Raw genomic sequence first — 19,336 nt, forward strand, 5'->3', positions numbered from 1 at the left:
GGAACCCATATGTCCAACTTGTGCATTTTTTCACGGTACCATGAAAGTGAATGTTTTTATTTAATTAATTAATATGTTGTACTAGATGACATATCTGGCCATTTTCCATGTCCAGCTGCTGAGCATTCCAGCCCGGGTATATTCTGGCCAGCTGTATTAATCTGATGGAGATTAACCCCTCAGAAGTAGTTTACTGTTAATGCTATACTTGCATGAATGCATTGCTTCTGGTCTTCTATAGTGGGCACATCATGTAATTAATTGTATCTATCCATACTTTGGTACATAGTGTGATTGAAAGAAGGATGTTGCAATTGAATCAACTAGCAATGCATGAGGCCCTTTATGGATAACCTCGCTGCATTTGTCCTGAAGATGATGCTGGTATAAGTACATAACCCAATAATATGGTGTCAAATAAACGGTGCTGGAGATGGAAGAGGTGTGGGACATGAGGTCAAATGCTGAGATGGTACTCAGATTTTTTACTTAACTAAAAGTAGCAATACACATTTGTATCAGTACTTTGTTACAAAAAAAAGCCTCAATTCAAAATCTTACTTGAGTAAAAGTACAAAAGTATCGGCATCAAAATATACTTAAAGAACCAAAAGTAGAAGTACTCCTTATCCGTAATAGCCCATTTCAGAATCATATTGAGTAACTGGGTTACTGTTATGAATATGAATGTGTTTTTATCACAGCTGGTAGATGTAGAGCTAAATGTTAAAACTGTATATATATATAAAATAATCTAAATCTCAAAAGTAACTATTAACTAAAAGCTGTCAAATAAATGTAGTGGGGTATAAATATAAAGCATAAACGGAGAATACTCAGTAAAGTACAAGCACCTCAAACTTGTACTTAACTACCGTACTTTGTTACTATCCACTCAAATGTAATTAAAAGTCATAGTAGAATATGTCCCAACAATTGTCATAATAAAGTCATTTAAAATGTAGCATAATATCAAAACAAAATGTCGTGTCATACATTTGAATCTATAAAAGTACATTATGTTTGTATTAACTGAACAGAAGAATAAATTGCAAATTTAAAAAAATTGAAAAAGTAAGGCAGACTGCCACGTGCAGCGCCTCATTTGGATGTGTCTGACGCTTGGAGCTTAACTTCCCTACGTTTCTCCTACAAATGGGCCTTGAGCTTGTTTGGAGGTTCTAGCAGGGGAGCGCAGCTACTGGTACACCGAAGGATGGTCATCATCCGCCGGGGGAACCGTCCTCTTCCACCGAGCGCGGGGCTTCGGGAGGGACACACATGGAGCGATGAGGGAGGAAGGGGACACCCGCCTAGCCAGCCAGATCAGCCGAATAAACCCTAGCGATCAATGGGGGTGACAGATGTCGCAGCCAGATCGCCCTCACATCCATATAGGAAATGTGGGGCGTGGTGAATATATAAGGGAGTAAAACACAACCGATTACTGTCACGGTGTGGAATATCGACAAAAGTGTTTATAGTTGGTATAATAGTTCGCCTTATCTCCCCATTCATGTTTATTAACTTAAAATGTACAAATACTTCAAAGTTGACGAAAATAGTCAGTAAAAGACGAGCATATTTTTCCCATGATGTCTAGCGCCAACATGTAAATGGCCCACGTTTTCATTGGCTAGAATCAACCAATGAAACGTCTTCAAATTTCGTTCCCACCTTCATCTTTTTTTGATTCAGCTACTTCATTATACAACGACCGATCTTAACTTTTGTTGCTCACATTTCTCCACGACAGGGCTGAGGGTGCACAGGTATGATTCAAGACCTATATACAGTCTATGTTCAAGACATTAAAACGAATTTTGGGTATCATTTTCCGGGCGTATTTGTATTTTGTATTATTAATGTGTGATATTAATTGTGTGGTTTAGAGATTAATCGATCCACTTCCGAAATACTATCGCCATGGCTGGGAAAGTTGTACTTCACTATTTCAATGGGAGAGGAAAAATGGAGTCAATCCGCTGGCTCTTGACTGTTGCAGAAGTGGAAGTAAGTAAAGGGTGTGTGGTGATATTAACATGAGAATATTATTGATTTTAAGGAACTTCAAACCTAAATATGTCATGTGATCTCTGTTTACAGTTTGATGAGGTGTTTTTGACAACTCGGGAGCAGTATCTTAAACTCCTGAGTGGTAAGTGTGTTTCCAAAATGTTGTTCAAAGTTCAAATAAACCTCCCGATTCTCTCTGGCCAATTTCCAAGTCATACATTTGAATTTACAATGAGTTTATCATGTGACTTTGACCCACTTGTGATGTAACCTGGGGTGAGCTTATCTTTGTTAAGGTGAATGATTCGAATGTTTTATGACCTGTTGACAAAGCTATTATCTACAATATAGATTGATGTTTTACCACACGGGTGTGCCGCTGCTGTGTTTCTTTTGCAGATGGAGACCTCATGTTTCAACAGGTTCCATTGGTGGAAATGGATGGCATGAAGCTTGTTCAGACAAAGGCAATCTTAAACTACATTGCAGAGAAGCACAACCTTCATGGAAAAGATCTCAAAGACAAACTCATGTAGGGTCCATTCTTTAGAAGAGTCATTACAAGAGTCTTCTTTTACATGTGATTTTAGTTGATGAAGGTGTCAATGCTTTCCCTCAGGGTCAACACCCACTCAGAGGGATTGATGGATCTCATGGAAATGATCATGACTTTGCCCTTCGCCGCAGATGTCAAAACAAAACTGGACAACATTCAAAATAAAGCAAAAGACCGCTACCTTCCTGTGTTTGAAAAGGTACCACCATGCTTACTTTAAATAAGTGTGATCAAATAACAGTTCAAGCTTGGTTAAAACATTTAAAATTGGAAAATGTATCTGTTAATTTGTATAATATATGAAAACTAAAGTATGCGTTGTGTACATCTCAGGCTTTGAGTGGGCCCATATACCTGGTTGGAGGTAGACTGAGCTGTGCAGATGTGCAGCTGCTCGAATGCACCCTGATGTTGGAGGAGAAATTTGTTGGCATCCTTGCAGAATTCCCCAACCTCAAGGTAAATTTTAAAAAGAAACACACTTTATAATACTGCAGGTCCTTCCTTCCTGCAGCGGTCAGGTCTAACACACAACAAAGACTATAACACCCCATTTTGTGCAAAACGACTTATGTGCAATTAATATACCATAAATAACCGTGCAATATATACTTCCACCTGGCTGCTATCTCAAAACTATACTGGTACTGGATGTGTATTTTGTAAATTGTGTAATTTCTACTTTTATTTTAAATATTTGTATGCATGCTTCCTAATTATATTAAGCTATCTTTACTTACTGTAACAATGTACATTTCCTCCTCTGTGGGACGAATATAGGTATTCTGATTCTGAAGACTGAATTTAAGTAGAGAAACAACAAATCTTAACTAAGAAATCCCAGTAAGTTGATCATTATTATAACAACAATGCACTGATTGCTTTTTCTTTGATTCCTCCAGTCTTTCCAGGGCAGGATGACCAGAATTCCCGCCGTCAGCAGGTTCCTGCAGTCCGGCAGCAAGAGGAAGCCGCAGCCAGACGATGTATACGTGAAAACCATCATGGAGGTTTTCGACATCAAATCCCCGTTTCTGTGAACTCTGTCCTCCTCTCACAGGCAGGGTGAATGATTGATAATGCAAGGACAGCATTTTGTCCACGAGGATCGACTATATTCCAATACTTCACTAACCATCACGAACGTTAGCATTAGCTTGACTGGAATCTATGTAGTTTGCACTGAATAAATATTTGACAAACATTTAATGGCTGCTGTGTTTCTTTGTTCCGTGTTCATTCAATGACAGGAGTTGTATAATATCCACAGTTTACATAAAAAAACGTCATTATTTTAGGATTTGTTTATTTTGTTTTTCCATGAATACAAAAATCACTAACTTATTGACAGTAAATATCATTTGAAGTTAAAGACATAGCATGTCTTCAAGAATACATATTTTGGCGTCCCTTTTTCTGTAATTTAAAACCATGATAGTATTAGCAGCCAGCAACACCGAAGTTGTAGTGAATAGTTAGCCCCCTGCCAACATAAGCTCATGTACATCTGCTAATCTTAGAGCATGACATTTACATTCATGCACATATAACACAAGAAAAAGCAGTTATTTATATAAGATCACCAAAGCAGACTTACTGCACTAATATACAGTATGTTGTTAATCTTAAATCTGGTGACTTTTTTCTGGTCACATGTTAGTTAAGTAATGATACCAAACAAAAGGCTTGTTTTAGTATGCTGGGAATGCTGTTCATTCAAACAAGGCTGGTCCATTGATAGAGAGAGAGTCAGTCCAGTTATTCCTCCTGTCACATCATGAGGGATAGTAACAGCCGAAACACCATCAACAAACTGTAAGAAAGAGACAGCAAATCAAAAAGTAATACATCATTGTCTGATATTTTTATAATGTTTTTACAATATAATAGTAATATTATATAAATAGAAAGAATATATATATAAATTGTGCAATACCTAGTCCTGGTTATATACATTTACATTAATTAATTAACTTGTTGTCATGTTTATCAAGTTTGAATCACACCTTAGCCCTGACATGATGCCAGCAGGCAATATTTTCCCAGATTTCTTGTATCTCATTCCCATCAGGACCGAAAGGGCTCCAGCAGTTACTGAAAGTAAGAAAACACCATGAACTAAATTCAATACTCTGATTTATATTTGTATTTATTTGGGACATGCTCAGCTGTACTCACGCAAAGAGACCTTGATGTCCTTTGGGTCATAAGAGATGTTGAATGCACCATAAGCAGAAAACCCACCAAAAACTAAACCGGCCATCAGGGACATCACGCTGCCTACAATCACACGGAGACACACAATGATTATCAGGGCTCATGTTTTACCTGACACATATTTTTCGTAAAGATTTCTGCCAAAATGAAAAGGGTTTAACCTTTTCTCGAGTAACCCATATATCCTCCAAAGGCGATGGCGAGAGCATAGCCAAATCCAATCCAGTCCACGGCCATCTCAAAACTAGGAACAAGTGCAGTACAGGGTGAGGTACGATTAGTAATAATGTTGAATTAAGACTTTATTTATTTTATTTTATTTAATCGTTTATTTGGCAGGGACAATGCACAGTAATGAACACTTAAAACATTAATGTATCAAGCGTAACAGTGCCAGATTTAGCTTTGAGCTCATTTCCATCCGCAGTCCCTCACATAAAACATTTAAGAAAATTACATTTTACAAACATAGCAAAAACAAAATACATGATATGCAAAAAGTGCAAGAGAGCAAGAGTATTTATGACATGGTAATACAATATAGCAGCAACGACATATAAAGTGCAAGAGAAGATAAAAGAGCTACCTAAAGTGCAAGAGGAGATACCCCTGTGTTAAAGTGCATTTAGCGGTGATTACACGTCTGGTTGTTTCTCAACCATTCTTTGAGTTGACCTTTGAAGCTATTAAGAGTGGGACAATCCCGTATCTCAGTTGGGAGGCTATTCCACAATGAGCTGCCTTTAATGGAAAGGACATTTTGTCCAAAAGTGGTCCGTACGGTGGACTTCACAGTCTCCTCTGGTTTCTGACCTAGTGCAGCGTCCAGTGTGTTTTTTGTGGATGAATTCCCCTAAGGGAGGGGGGGCCAGTCCATGTAAACATTTATAAAAAAAACACATACTTTTAAAAGACTTAAAATGGTCAAAACTCAAGAAATTGTGTTTTTCAAGGATGGTACAGTGGTGGTATGAATTTGGCTTTCTGTCAAACACCTTGATAGCTCTCTTGTACAGCTGTTCTATGGGTTTCAGGTTTGTGGCACAAGCAAACGACCAGTTTGTAAAACAGTATTCAATATGGGATAGAATCATACAGTGGAGGTATGACTTTGCAGCATTGACAGTTAAGAAAGGTCTAATTTGTTAAAGATTTTGCAAGTTGAATTTAACGGTATTGGATACTTTCTTAAAAGTCAAGTTTGAGTCCATTATGACTCCAAGATACTTGAAGTGGGGGACTAGTTCTATTTCTGCTCCGTTTAAAAACACATTGGATCCTTCGATTTTGACTGACCGTTTACTGAACATCATGCATACTGTTTTTTTTTGCATTTAACTGTAAGCAAATGTTGTTCAGCCAGTGTTGAACCTTTAAGCAGCAAACCAAATCAAACAATGCCAAATTAAACAGTATTTTGAGCTTATTGAATACTGAAGTTAATACATTTTGGAGAATTAAGTCCCTGCAAAGGAGTAGCAAAGCTAAGATATAGGCGTATTAGATTTGTAAAAGTTTTTATTTTCCTAAACTTTAAACAGAAAAATAAAAACAACTCTGATAAAAAAAAAATGTTTTGTCTTGCTTTACTATTCTTTGTTACATGTAATGTTTCAATAGAGTTCTGACATCTATTTTAGAAAGTATGTGAGGTTTAGTCTAATTGTATTTGTGATGGAAGTATTTTCAATGAAAAATAAAGAGGTTTAAAATAACTGTATAATCAATATAATTCTTATTATATATATATCAGCAAAATAAATCCTAAATGAAGGATCAAACCCGTTTTGTCAATGCAAATCACCCTTTTTTCCACTGCACAATAACACTTGTACTTAAGTACTTTGACCCGATTATCTCCCCGCAGTAACTGTGACAAACCTCTAGGTGTTGCTGTGAGACTCTAAAATCACAGCAGATGAAGCGTATTGCTCTATACGCACGTATTTGAATAATTTACCTAAAGTGACGTACGTTTTGTTATGATATTATCGTTCTGCATTAACTCACCTGGTCTTGGTGAATATTACATACCTTTAGTCGAAACAAGTGAACAGCAGCACTGAGAAACCTCCAATCTGTGACTGCACTTCCGTGTTACTGCCACTGCCACTGCCCACAACACGCATGCGCAGTTCGGTTTGTGCTGTATTCAAAGACTTTTGATAAAGAGGGAAAAATGATACACGATTGAAAACATTACAAATCAATACCAGTAGAGGACTAGTTTGTTTAGCTATTTAGCACCACTTCCCCTAAGAGTCAATATTTGAAAGGTATCTTGCGTAATATTTATGCAACAGAGCATTCTTTGTAGAAATGATGGCAGTAAAAGGGAATTTCTCGTTGGCTTGATTTGTTGTCTGTGCATGTTTTGGACTGAAATTGTCTCACTAATTGTGGAGATTACGGTCAAATAGAAACAAATGGGGAACATTTAGTTTGAATATCACATAAATAAACCGTGAATTCTTCAGATTTTCACCAGAAATGTTTTATACTTGTATCATCAGAGATGTTCTGAATTGTGCAGAACCAATACTGCAGACATCTTAACTTTAGTCACCTTCTGTACCAAACAAAATGTACCTACATGTAGGTAGTTGTAATCACATCGTTTTTGATCAATATTAAAATTATCATTCTTTAACTAGCCATACAAAAAAACTGGATTACCAAACCGGGCAACTTTTACAATTGAAAAGCCCAAGATTCACAGCATACACATTTGTTCGAGAATACTTACCACCATCCACTGAAGTAGGCTACACTCTGGTCATGCATTACTTCTTGCAAAGTAGATTTGTGTCTAAATCCAGTTGTAAAACCTAAATGATTAACATTTGGCTCATAATTAATTAAAATTACCATTTCATTTGCACACAAGTAGTATTATTTGAACATTGTGGTTCTGGTTGGTCCGTTTCAATGCCCACAGTAAAACTGCATGTACTAACCAGAGGAATACACAATGCACAGTAGGCAGTCAGTGGGGGGGGGGGGGGGGGGGGGGACATTATGGGCCAAATAGAAAATGTAATCTGGTAATAATCTCTCCCTCTTGACGCTTAAACCCATTGTGCAGCAGGATTTATTTTTTAAATTCTTGCTCTGTTCATTAAGTTTCTAAACATCAAAAATATAGTTCAGTGTAAATAAAAGAAAGGCATGTTGTCGTGCATAAGGCATTTCCATTTGATGTGAAAAATGGCACCCTGGCATGTTTACCAGCACACAGAAGTAAAACATTGTGCCAGTAGTAATCAGATATACTTTTAATAATTTTGTTTTCAGAACAGTAAATCAAGAGAAAACTTGACTCTCCCCAAAGAAAACCATTTTATTTCACTCTACCCCATTTCCAAAAATCACATACATTAAAGGATTCATTGTTTAATAATAATAATCTTCAAAAAGTGAAAATCAATGCATTCTTCAAGCAAAATAAGCCACTATGAACTGTAGACAATGTGACCGCAGGCTTCCATGCAGTCACCCGGTGGAATAGAGCCACTGTGGGCCTCCGTGAGAGAGAGGGCTGAGGACCAACTCCTCCAAAGAGAAGGCACACATTTCCAATATCCGTTGGCATTTAAATTCGGTCTACATAGAGTTTTCCTGATGAGGTACAGTCTGATTTTGTCTGGATAAAAATTACTACAAAATGGCTGACAAGAGGCATTTAAGAACGAGGAAGGATATTATTCAATTGAGGTATCGGAACGACATGTAAAAAGTATGATTTACTGTACCATGAGAAAAACATATCAGACTAACTCTACACAAGGACGAGACAGCAAACATGTAAAGTGACTCGTGGAAAAATGCAATGGTTTCCGTACAGTAAACAACAACAATGGACATACAGTGCTTTAACATTACAGTGACATTTATAATACAAATGGCTTCGAGTGCACAGGAACATGTGATATACTGTTTACATGGCTTTGTCAGCTTTTTGCTAGGTAGACACTTTCGTGTGAGCTGTAACATGGTATTCAAAGTAATAAATGCATATAAAAGTTATGGAACTCTGAATAAACCATTATAAAATAACTCCTTATTATGTATATAGGCCCCAAGAAATTTTATTTGCTGTCATCCAGGCTGGCATTAAACAAGTATTGCTCAAAATAAAACACGTGTAGAACATCATGGTAAATAACACCGGGTTTTGGCAAGGATCTACGTTTCAAGGTTAAAGCAATATTGGAACAGTTGTTTTTAAACACGCATTCTTCCATGTGAGCTCACTGTGGTGTCTGCCAGTGTTTCTGCAACAAAGACTCAAAGAATGTTTGTCAAATCAAAATCTTGGAAATAAAAATAAAACATTTACTTTATCATATATGCATAAATGAGACTGTTTAACAGCTACATTCAGCATCAGAATATAAAACAAAGTGACGTCTCGTTAATATTTATGGTAAACAATGCAGCTGGTGTTTAGGAGCCCCTATAGGGGACTGCATGCCATCTATTTTTGTTTTACTCATGTAAAAATATCACTTAAAATGAGCAAAGTGCATTAACCTCCGAACATGGGACTTGGCATAAATAACATTACAACCAATGTCAAAGAGTCAGTGCACTTTAATAATTAATGATGCATCATCAGTAGGCTGGTGTACTGTCAGCTACATGGAGCAGCTGAACATGATCATTAAAACATGTTTGTAGCCCAATTTATTCTCATATATATATATATATATATATATATATATATATATATATATATATATATATGTCATATTTAAAACTGGCCGATGCTTGATGGGAAAGTAAGCATGCATGAATACTAATTTGGCTAAATCTGTTAAGGGGGAATTCTTTTAAGATAAGTATATATAATTTTTATTTGATAGTAGATTACAAGGGCTATTCTGAGGAATCTAATACTTTTCACCATATCCACTGATTCTTTCCTTTTCCTCATTTCAGGCTGCAAATCCAAGTAACGCGAGGTAACAAGTAGCACAAAAAGCTTGACATTTCTCCGTATCTCTGTTCAACTTTAGCTCAAGGTCAACACTGAGCAAGACATGAGGGGTAAATCTCTGAGCCTCTTAGCAGTCGCTGCATCTGGAACACACCTCGTCTTGTAGCGATGCAGGGAAATGGCGAGGTCTCTCCATGGCTTTTGTGCGTCTCATGGTGGCAGCCGCTGCCCGCCTGGTTAGGGGAAAGCGTTGACCCACAGCCAGCCCAGCAGAGTCCCGTACAGCCAGGTCCCCACGTACACCTTCCTGCCGCTCTCCGTCAGCAGCAGCGGCAGTGTCAGCCCCCCCAAGATCACCATGGACGGGAGGGTTTTAGAAAGGCTCAGAGGAGAATGTTTGCCTTCCCCCGGGAACGTGCGTATTTTGTCTGCATCCTCCGACTCGTAGAAGTCCGTCAGCAGCCTTTGAAAAGACAGATAACTCTCTTAGGAATTCAGCACGTCTCAGAAAAGCACAAGGGTTACACAGGTTAAAGAGGAGGTTGCAGAAATGTGTCCGGGTTAGGATTTCTACAGCAGTTACAGCACAAAAACTGCACCCAGACCCCTGAGTGATTTTTGTGGATTGATTGGTGTTGTCAATGCTGGGATCAAACTTAGCACACTGAATATATGAACGACAACAACTTTTATTTCATTCCACTTCTGTCCTTTACGGTCCATATCAATGATTTCTGGACTTTTTATGTCAAGCCCCTTGAGTAAAACAATCTTAGGGTCGCAATTCATTATTATTTTTATCCTCAGATAAATCAGAGGATTATTATTTTGATTGCTCAACATTTTGTGTGATAAATGCCATTTTATATACCAGGTTAATGAATTCTAATGTGTTTTGTCTGAACAGTCTAGAGTCAAAAGGCTTAGAAGAATTAGAAAGGCAGAACATATTCATGTTGGCTGCAACAAGAATAAGATTAAGTATTTATTCCTTTAACAAAATGACTTAAACTATAAATAGATTTATTTATTAGCTTCAGATTCATCCAGCAACCACTTAAGCTGCAATTCTATCTGCCATTAACTATTTTTGGCAAGCCAACTTATATTTGAATATAATATTTAAAACACGTCCTTTGTTTATACCAATGTTACTGGCCCCAGAATCACAGGTCTATACAAAAAGGGAACTGCATATACACAGATTTAAAGAATGAGTTAGAAGACGGTATTATTTTTAGGATATGTTTTTGAAGCCGAGCTACACATCTGTGCATAACACTGGTGGTGTGCGGAAGCAAAACATGTAAAAACATAACTGCAGTTCACTTATTGATTGAATAACATGCAATTTCAAGATGATTAATTGTTCCACCCACACACACACACACATACACACTTACCGGTCCTTGATTTCAAACCGCTCATGCAGCCACCTGCGGAAAAACAGTGGCTCTGAAGGAATTTCCTTTATGTCCACGCGGTCAAAGTATATGTGGACTCGGGGACATTCTTTGCACAGGAATTCTGTCAAACACAGAAAAATAAAGAGACTAAACAAAAACAGGAAAAGCCTTTCAGCAAAACGGCACGTAGAGTAAGCACTTAAAATCAACACGAGGTGACAGTGATGGAGTGGAGCTGCTGGATGTGATGCCAAGGTACTTCGATTCCAGAGAATAAAGGCCGGGCACGAACCACTGCCTGTTGGTCACTCCGGTGAACCACAGTTTCATAAGTGATTCATAGCCCAATACGTATCTCATATCTAATATAACATCAGAGGAAAGGTAGAAAAGTCAATCAAATATCAAATAAACGTATAAGTGATTATTTGCATGAGATAAAAGTAATTCAGTTTCAGCATCACCTGATAAATTATTGTATAGGTCTTAAAGGATTTTATCTTATTTTATTAATCTAATATGTTTCAATAGCAATATTTATTTTTACGTTGTTTTTTTTAAATATTTTAATGGTTGAACCTTTATTAGAATTATGGCCTTTTTATGACTATTATCTTATCTTTTTCTTTCTGTTGTACCTATATGTTCACTTATGGGGTTTTATATTGTTGCATCGATTCAGTTGTCTTGTGTCTTATCTGTGGGAGAGAAATCATTATTTATTTTTATTTGTATTATCATTCCTTTTACCTCCTTGTGTCTATTAACCTGTTAAAATGTTATATTTTTCTGCATGTACCTACAAATAATCTAAGGGGAATTTCTTGTTGTTTATTTTTTACTTGTGATGTGTAATTTTGTAAAGCACTTACATGTGTTGTATGAAAAGTGCTATCTAAATAAAGCTTTATTATTATTATAAAAGTTCCTAAAATAAATATGTATTGTATATTGAGTGTCAAGTGGAGATTTTATTCAAAGTGTCAGAGCCCTGAGCAGAGAAAGAAAAGTGTCCGAGGTCAGACATAAAAATGTAGCCAAGAGTGAAAGCTCAAGGCTACACGTGAATCCCCCGAGACCTCAGAGTTCCTGTTTCCACAACATGCAATATTATCAGGAAGCCTGGCACGGCGGCCAAAAGAGGAAACTTGATCGAAGTCAGCAGCGAGAGATTGCTTCAGCGGCGGAGAGAGCGCCTCAATCAGCTGTGAACAGATTTCCATCGACCTTCAGAGGCAATATGGGCCACTTTAATAAACACTGCGCGAGACAGAGTGTGTGTGCACGGAGGATCAGGAGCAGAGACACACAAAAACAGGATTTATTTTGCAGGATCACTCTTAAAAAGAAAATACTACACTCAGCGTCTCGACTGCAAAACAATGTTCCAAAACACTTTAAAAACAACCGCCTGGAATAAAGAAAGGAAATCAACATGTTGCTCTGTAGCCACAAACACTGGCTCCTGACCCAAACCTTTCTTAATAAACTCTAGTCAAGAAAAAAATTCATCATCAACATCTTTCATATTTTCAGTCGTCTGAAGACAACGAGGAGAACAAACTGCTACTAAAGTCATGCAGGGAGCTCATTCTATCTTTTAGTTGGTCCGTCAGAAAGACTTTCATTTGGTTTAACGTTGTAATGCGGACCAAGGACGATACAGTTTCATTTGAAGTGGGTTGAAAAAAAATGACAAAGAGCCAATCTATGATTTTATAACCCCCATCGGCCACAGAAATATAAATATAATGTTTGAACTTTCCCAAAAATGTACCGTGGTTTTATGGTTGTTCAGAATATAATTTATTATTTAACTTAGAGAAAAGGGATTCATTTGTTACAATAGTTTAAATAATTATAATTGTTTACTTTGTTGTTCAAACACCAATCTGCTACTGGTTATATCAGTAGGGTTAAAAATGCTATATTACGATAACGTAGCATTTACTGTGCCGCTTTTTCAAAAGAATTAACCGATTGTACATTTTTAACACTTCCAATTATCAGATATGACAATGTCTTGATTTTCTTAAAGTACTATACACTGTACCAGCACATAAGTTGAAATGGTTAAACCTGATCATAACGAAGAGAATGGTTTGTCGGATGTGAAACTCAGATGTTGGACTCATGTAGCTGCGGTGTGAACGTGGCCTCGAGTCACTTCCACTTCCTTGTGAAATCACTAAAATCACCTTCGCCACCACATGAGACCAGGAAGTGCGTGATGATGAGAAGAATGCTTTTCTTTCTCTCTCTTGTTTGTTAGAAACACATCGATGTTTATTCCTGCCTGAAACGGGATGTTTTTTTTTTTAGACATTCAAACAGATCTCCTCTAACAACAGGGAACACAAAATAATCAAAAGTCATGTTGTTTACAGGAAGACGCTGCTGTTAATAGGTAATGTTTTCTGTGTGATTAATTACTGAGGGGTCAAACACAATGTCAGAGGAATAATGAAACGACGCCTGTGCGTCAATGGCTGCAACATCGGGAGATAAACGCAGATTAGCCGATGATGTATGATTTTGAAATCTGGTGTGAAATGCAACTTGTAACTTTATGAAGGAAATAGAAAACAATACAGTCCCTGCACTAATTCATATTATTTACACATCATTTCTAAAATCCTAGTTGTCTTCACACCCAGTTTTAATGAGTAAATGACGTTCTGTTGATTCCACCAGCACTGTAATTAACTTTAATACTAAATTAGTCAGGCGGGGCTGACTACAAGCACAGCGTGGTCCAAGCTAATTGAAGCAAAGCAATGAGCAGCATAATTCCTTCTGTCTGTGAGGCAATAACATATATACGTGTTAGGTAAAGTGTTACCAGTACGTTTTAAAGTCATTTCAACAGTTTTAAGTATATAGTGATGATTATCTAGATTATATTGGAAATTGCTGGCCCATGTTTTGGGACTTGAGTCTGGCCTGGAACCATTTACGCTTGTCATCCCCTCTGTATCCCCCTTTCAACACTGTCACTCTCAAATTAAGCTAATTTGGCTAAAAAAAATCTTCTGACTGGGCAGATGAGATAGTTCTGAAGTCAACCTCCCCTGGATTTTGGCTTGTATTTACGTACTTATCACATCTGTAGGAGCCCTGAGAATACACCTTGCAAAATATTTTTGAACACATTTAAGACAATTATACCCAGATCCCATAGGGAGACCATGTTAAAAGAGAGAAGGTGTTGAAAACTCTGTCTTCTTTATGGAAAGGTTCTACTACTTTCTATATAATGACTGTGCCAGATGCCTAAACTCTGCTTACCGGGCATCGATGGTGCAGGTCTTCTCTGACCGGAGGCGCTCAGAGTCGATTCGTAGGCCACTGTGACGTCATAGATGGCGTCAAGGTGGTCATTCATGGCATTGAGGGCGATGTGAGAGGCTTTCATTCTGGGAGTCAGTGTGTGCTTCAGGACAGCCAGTCCTGTGGAGGGGAACAGTTATTTAATCAGATGACCTAGTCAAATACAGTGTATTCACAGTGTGGCTATAAAGTATGCAAATATATCAGCCTACACAATAGAAGGTGCTTCCCTACATCCCTTCCCTTCCAAAATACCTTTAAAATAAACACAAAAACACCTATTCTGTGTGAATGATAGTGTTTACTGCACAGTGTGTTCCTCTGTAGTCGTGGAGACACCCCCCTCTGCCCACTAATACCTCACTAATAGCAGATAATGTCATGTGCACATGTGGGCTCTCCAGAGCGATTTGTGTGGATTAATGGGGGAAGGTGATATAGAGAGACCAGCTTAATCTCTGCAGAATAGAGGCAGTTTGTGAGTCAAGCTGAAACACCGCTCCCCTCAAACAGCCCCATAATAATCTCATAGATGCCACAGAGGTATTCAGCTGTCATATTAATAAGGCTGTATTGAATTTACATTGCAGTAAAATCACCATTTAAAGTCAGCTGATTTCACCTCATGCTACAAAAATAACCTGTTCCAAACCGATTCTTAGTGAGCAATAAATTCTCTTTTATCGACCAGCAGCAAGTCGATTTAAAACTTTGAGCTGCACCAGCTGACTCGTCTATAAGCAGTTTTAGTGAACAAATTCCTGGCATTACACTCATAATCCTATGACAACACAAATGCATTTAGTAGTTTTAAAGTTTACAAAGCTTGACTAAATCAATCTCAAATAAGAGTATAAAAATGTTCGCACAAAATACTTTTATGATAACAAATTCTCTACAGCTTTCCATTTTCTATACCATTCTTTAATTTGTCATAGGGCTGCCGACTAATCGATTGGTTGATCAACAGAACATCCTGGTTTTATTTTGTATTAAATTAAGTTTTAGACTGACAAACCAAAACCCCTGAAGACATCACCTAGGACTAAACAGATTTCATTCTAGAATTCAAGTAAAAAATCTAAATATAATTTGATAATAAAATAATAATTGTGGATAGCAGCCCTGCTGTCATGATTCTAATTGTTGTAACAAAGGATATAAACAGAAGCCCTCACCATGAAATGAAGACCTTTCCTAAAAACCTTTTGTATCTATGTGACGCTCATTGGTCGAAGGCTAACAAGTTACAGACGGAGTGGGACGTGCTGAATTAGTATGCGGCAGTTAACGGCTGCTATCATGCCGGTACCTTCTTTGGTAGCAAAAGCCTGACTCTCAGCGATAACACTCTTGAGCTCCGGATTATACCGGGTTCCTTCAGGGAAGATGACGAGGTACATCTGCAGGGAGAAAACACAGGAAATCAAAGCCCGCTCAGATTCTTATTACACTGGCCAAAATGGATTTTCTAACTTTGACAGGATTCATTAAAACGTCAAACACTGTGCTGAACTTATAATGTTTAGAAGAAAACTTTCAACACCATTTTCATCCCTGGCTCTTTTCAAATCACACACACAAATGCAATTACTTAAATCCACGAGTTGAAGAAGTGGGATTACATTTGACTGGATGTGATTAATATGTGAAAAATAAAATAGTGTGCTTGATAGATCTGAGTTTGTTGTGCTGTATCCTTCTTTTTCCACCCATTTCTTTGATGTCAGATGTGAAAAATGTAAACAAAGACTTCAGCACTGTACTGAGCAGTAATTCATTTATAGAAGAATCCATATTTTTTTTAAATCTTCAGCAAAATATAAAAAGGCATTTTTTCTACAAAAGTACTCATATTTTCAAAGAATGGACCAATGCAGCCATCTCTAAAACACTTAATCACTTATTTGTGAATTACAGTTGACAGGCATTTAAAGCTGACCCCTGTTTAACACTTGTTTTGAAGCAAGTTTTGTACATTGATGCTTCCCTTTCTATAATTGCGTTTTTCGGGCATAGCCACACACTTCTAACTGGTCATAAGTGAACATTCACAAGGATATTTAAAGAGTCTATTCATTGGCTACAACAAACACATTCTCATTGTGTCTTAAACAAAATGTCCATTGGTACATTTCATTCAAATAGGAACGAAGATGAAAATAAGTGCACAAATCTGTGACACAACAAGAGCTTTTATAGTGTACCTTTAGGTCATGAGGAACTCTTCTGTCAGCACACACCCATACACACAAACACTAATCCCCAACAGTTTAATCCCCCAAAAAGTGATTAAAAACAAGCTCTCAACACAATAACACACACTTCAGTACTGCTCTCGTCATCAGATGTTCTGTTCATACAAACTCAGAGAACTATTAAGGTCAACATCCCGAATACAAGTAGGGTAAGAGGGAATTTTTGGAAGAAAGAATTGTGTTTTATTATTGCAGAAAGCTCTGCAGTGAATTAAAGTGGAGAAGTTTTAACAAAAAGGATTGTGATGATCAGAAAAATGTAAAGCCATTCATAATTTAGGGGAAGACATGGCAGACATTGTAAAGTCAATAAGCATGTAGTCCAGAGGCTAATTTACTTACTGGTGCTCCACATTTAGTCTGGGTTTGGAGCTTCTTCTTCATCGTTATTTCATTGAACTTTGCACTTCGCTTCACGTAGGCTCCTCCATGCTGAAACAAAAAGATCATTTGATGAGAGCAGCAGTTGGGAATGTGATTCAACATGAGTGTACATTCTCTACATCCGTAATTCACAATGACAAATGACATTCAAATACTCACACAGTTGTATTACCTGAGAGAAATACCATCCGTACAGCGGGAGCCACTTGAGGCCGTCTTTAAGGACGTATCTGACGTGGCCAAGGGCGCTCTGCCTGATGGCCAGCATGTCCGCAATGATCCAGTCAGCTGCAAGAAAAGACATTGGTACAGATTAGGTTTTTACTCAAATATGTGCTTCACACTAAACTAAGATTTTATAAGATGTAAATGTATTACCTGTACATTGGTGATTGGACAGGTAGATCACGTTCTCTTTGTTCTTTGGTATATCTCCGTATATAATAACCTACAGAAAAGGCAAGTTAAAGATATTACAAACCACAGCAAAATGGTGGACTGGCATCAGTTTGAAAAATGCTTCTACATTAAGATTAAGATTTCTTTCAGGGATTTGTTTCCACTTCAGACTTTTCTAAGAAACTAAACCGTCATAGACCTCAGCTTTCCAATTAACCCTAAAGACTCATTGAAACTTCTCTTCCAATCTACTAGTGCTGTCCTTGACTAAAGAAATTCTTAGTCGACTTCCTTTTTTGATCATTAGGAAGATTAAGAGGGGACTGCCCTACAATAGACTATGTGGCTTCCATTCAGCAATCGGGAGGGGCAGTTGTATTACACAAAACACAGTCACTGCTGGTTTTGTTTTGCAAACTTGAACCTATAATTATACCCACTGTAAAAGGAGTGGCAGCACAAGGGCAAAGAATGCAGAAATGATTGCACTGCTGCAGGCATCTGGTCCATCAAGATTTAGTTTACCAGTCTCAGCAGGCAGTCCCCATCTGACATTGTGTTAGTTTAAGAGTTACTGCAAACATGCACTGATCTGCATGAGGTGTGCTGTGCATGCAATATCGTTTTGCAGCAGAAACACAATTCCAAAAGATAAAAAAGGCAAGTTAGGTAGGTGATATAAAAATAAAAAAACGAGACTTATAGAACTAGGCTGACCTTACTAAGCATTATAAGCTATTTATAGGTCCTGTAATCAACAAAAGTAGCCAATAAACAGGAAAACAGATGGCCAGTTCAGACTGCAAGCTCAGCATTTCAGAGGCAGCTGTCACTTATGCCAAGGTCCTGGTTTTCAACTATTACTACACTTGTTTCCCATTGTAAAGCGTCCTTGGGTCTCTTGAAATTATTATTATTATTAGATACTAGTGGTTTAAATTCCCCATCCTTAATAAACACAGTCCACACAGGGTGACCACACAAGTAAAGACAGTAAATTAAGGATCACTCACCTCCACCCCTGTGTAGTTTTCAAAGAAGAACAGGACCATGCTCTGGTACATGCAGTACAACCGGTCATCCAACTTGTGATATACCCTTGCTGGTAAGACAGTGGAAAGTAAGCGCCATGCTCCCCATGACAGGAGGTAAGCTGGAGCTGTCCCCAGCATGACCGTGGCTGGAAACCAGTACCGCAGCGAGTATGTGTGCACCACCAAGGAGAGCAGCATGGTCCCACCTCTGGCTCCACTAAAGTAACTGAAATTATCCCTGAAGTAGGTTGTAGGACTCACTCTGTGTTTAAGATGCAGACCCTATCAATCCCAAAGCATACCTGACCTGCTTTCAGCACACCTGCCCCGACAAGTAAAAGAAGAAAGTAATAAAGCTGCAGCAAGAGGAGCTAGCTGGCTAAAGCTAATGTTAACCTTGTGTGCAAAAGGGCCAAGTCGGCTTAAGCGCTAACGTCCACCCATACTGCAATACAAAAAAAACGAAGTTAACTGATACATTTTAGCGCAAAACACAAACAGTACCTAAACCGGAATATTTACAGTATAAGTTAAAAGTGTTAGCTTACTAACTGTTAATTAACGTCTTAAGCCTGACAGGAAGTTTTATCAAACACTACATTTGAATAAACTCGCTCCCCTGATATGGGTACGATAACAAAGTGTAACCCAAAAGTAAGCTTAGTTGTTAAAAAGCGAATTTGTTCTATTTCCTTGCCCAGGTCTTCATCTTTATCCAGCTAGCTGTTCATAAACTAGCATCATGCAGCAAATGTCACACACGCCTCCCTACGTAATGCCACCCCCTAACATCGACG

General features: G+C 37.9%; 3 protein-coding genes across 4 annotated transcripts; 1 reads left to right on the plus strand and 2 right to left on the minus strand.

Moving 5' to 3' along the window:
• Window positions 1-1,701: 1,701 nt before the first annotated feature.
• On the plus strand, window positions 1,702-3,781 carry LOC117499496 (glutathione S-transferase 3-like). The gene is made up of 7 exons (XM_034151908.1): window positions 1,702-1,772; window positions 1,893-2,013; window positions 2,107-2,158; window positions 2,416-2,548; window positions 2,636-2,771; window positions 2,906-3,031; window positions 3,475-3,781. Exons 2-7 carry the CDS (start codon window positions 1,927-1,929, stop codon window positions 3,610-3,612), a joined length of 672 nt encoding a protein of 223 aa, XP_034007799.1. The 5' UTR covers window positions 1,702-1,772; window positions 1,893-1,926; the 3' UTR covers window positions 3,613-3,781.
• An 80-nt stretch (window positions 3,782-3,861) lies between these two features.
• On the minus strand, window positions 3,862-6,922 carry LOC117499503 (transmembrane protein 14A-like). Of its 2 annotated transcripts, none has more exons than XM_034151915.1 (5): window positions 6,824-6,922; window positions 4,951-5,033; window positions 4,751-4,852; window positions 4,579-4,666; window positions 3,862-4,385 (listed from the first exon to the last, which is right to left on the minus strand). In XM_034151915.1, exons 2-5 carry the CDS (start codon window positions 5,024-5,026, stop codon window positions 4,343-4,345), a joined length of 309 nt encoding a protein of 102 aa, XP_034007806.1. In that variant the 5' UTR covers window positions 5,027-5,033; window positions 6,824-6,922; the 3' UTR covers window positions 3,862-4,342. The 2 variants fall into 2 exon arrangements, with proteins under 2 accessions (XP_034007806.1, XP_034007807.1); XM_034151916.1 differs by having other exon boundaries at window positions 6,800-6,883.
• A 1,083-nt stretch (window positions 6,923-8,005) lies between these two features.
• agpat5 (1-acylglycerol-3-phosphate O-acyltransferase 5 (lysophosphatidic acid acyltransferase, epsilon)) lies at window positions 8,006-19,293 on the minus strand. The gene is made up of 8 exons (XM_034151890.1): window positions 18,519-19,293; window positions 17,485-17,554; window positions 17,279-17,394; window positions 17,065-17,154; window positions 15,777-15,867; window positions 14,423-14,584; window positions 11,132-11,255; window positions 8,006-10,191 (listed from the first exon to the last, which is right to left on the minus strand). The coding sequence occupies exons 1-8, from the start codon at window positions 18,735-18,737 to the stop codon at window positions 9,966-9,968; spliced, it is 1,098 nt and encodes a 365-aa protein (XP_034007781.1). The 5' UTR covers window positions 18,738-19,293; the 3' UTR covers window positions 8,006-9,965.
• Between the last annotated feature and the right edge of the window lie 43 nt (window positions 19,294-19,336).

Source organism: Trematomus bernacchii, unplaced genomic scaffold, assembly GCF_902827165.1.
Source record: "Trematomus bernacchii unplaced genomic scaffold, fTreBer1.1, whole genome shotgun sequence".
In the NCBI taxonomy this organism is placed as follows: Eukaryota; Metazoa; Chordata; class Actinopteri; order Perciformes; family Nototheniidae; genus Trematomus; species Trematomus bernacchii.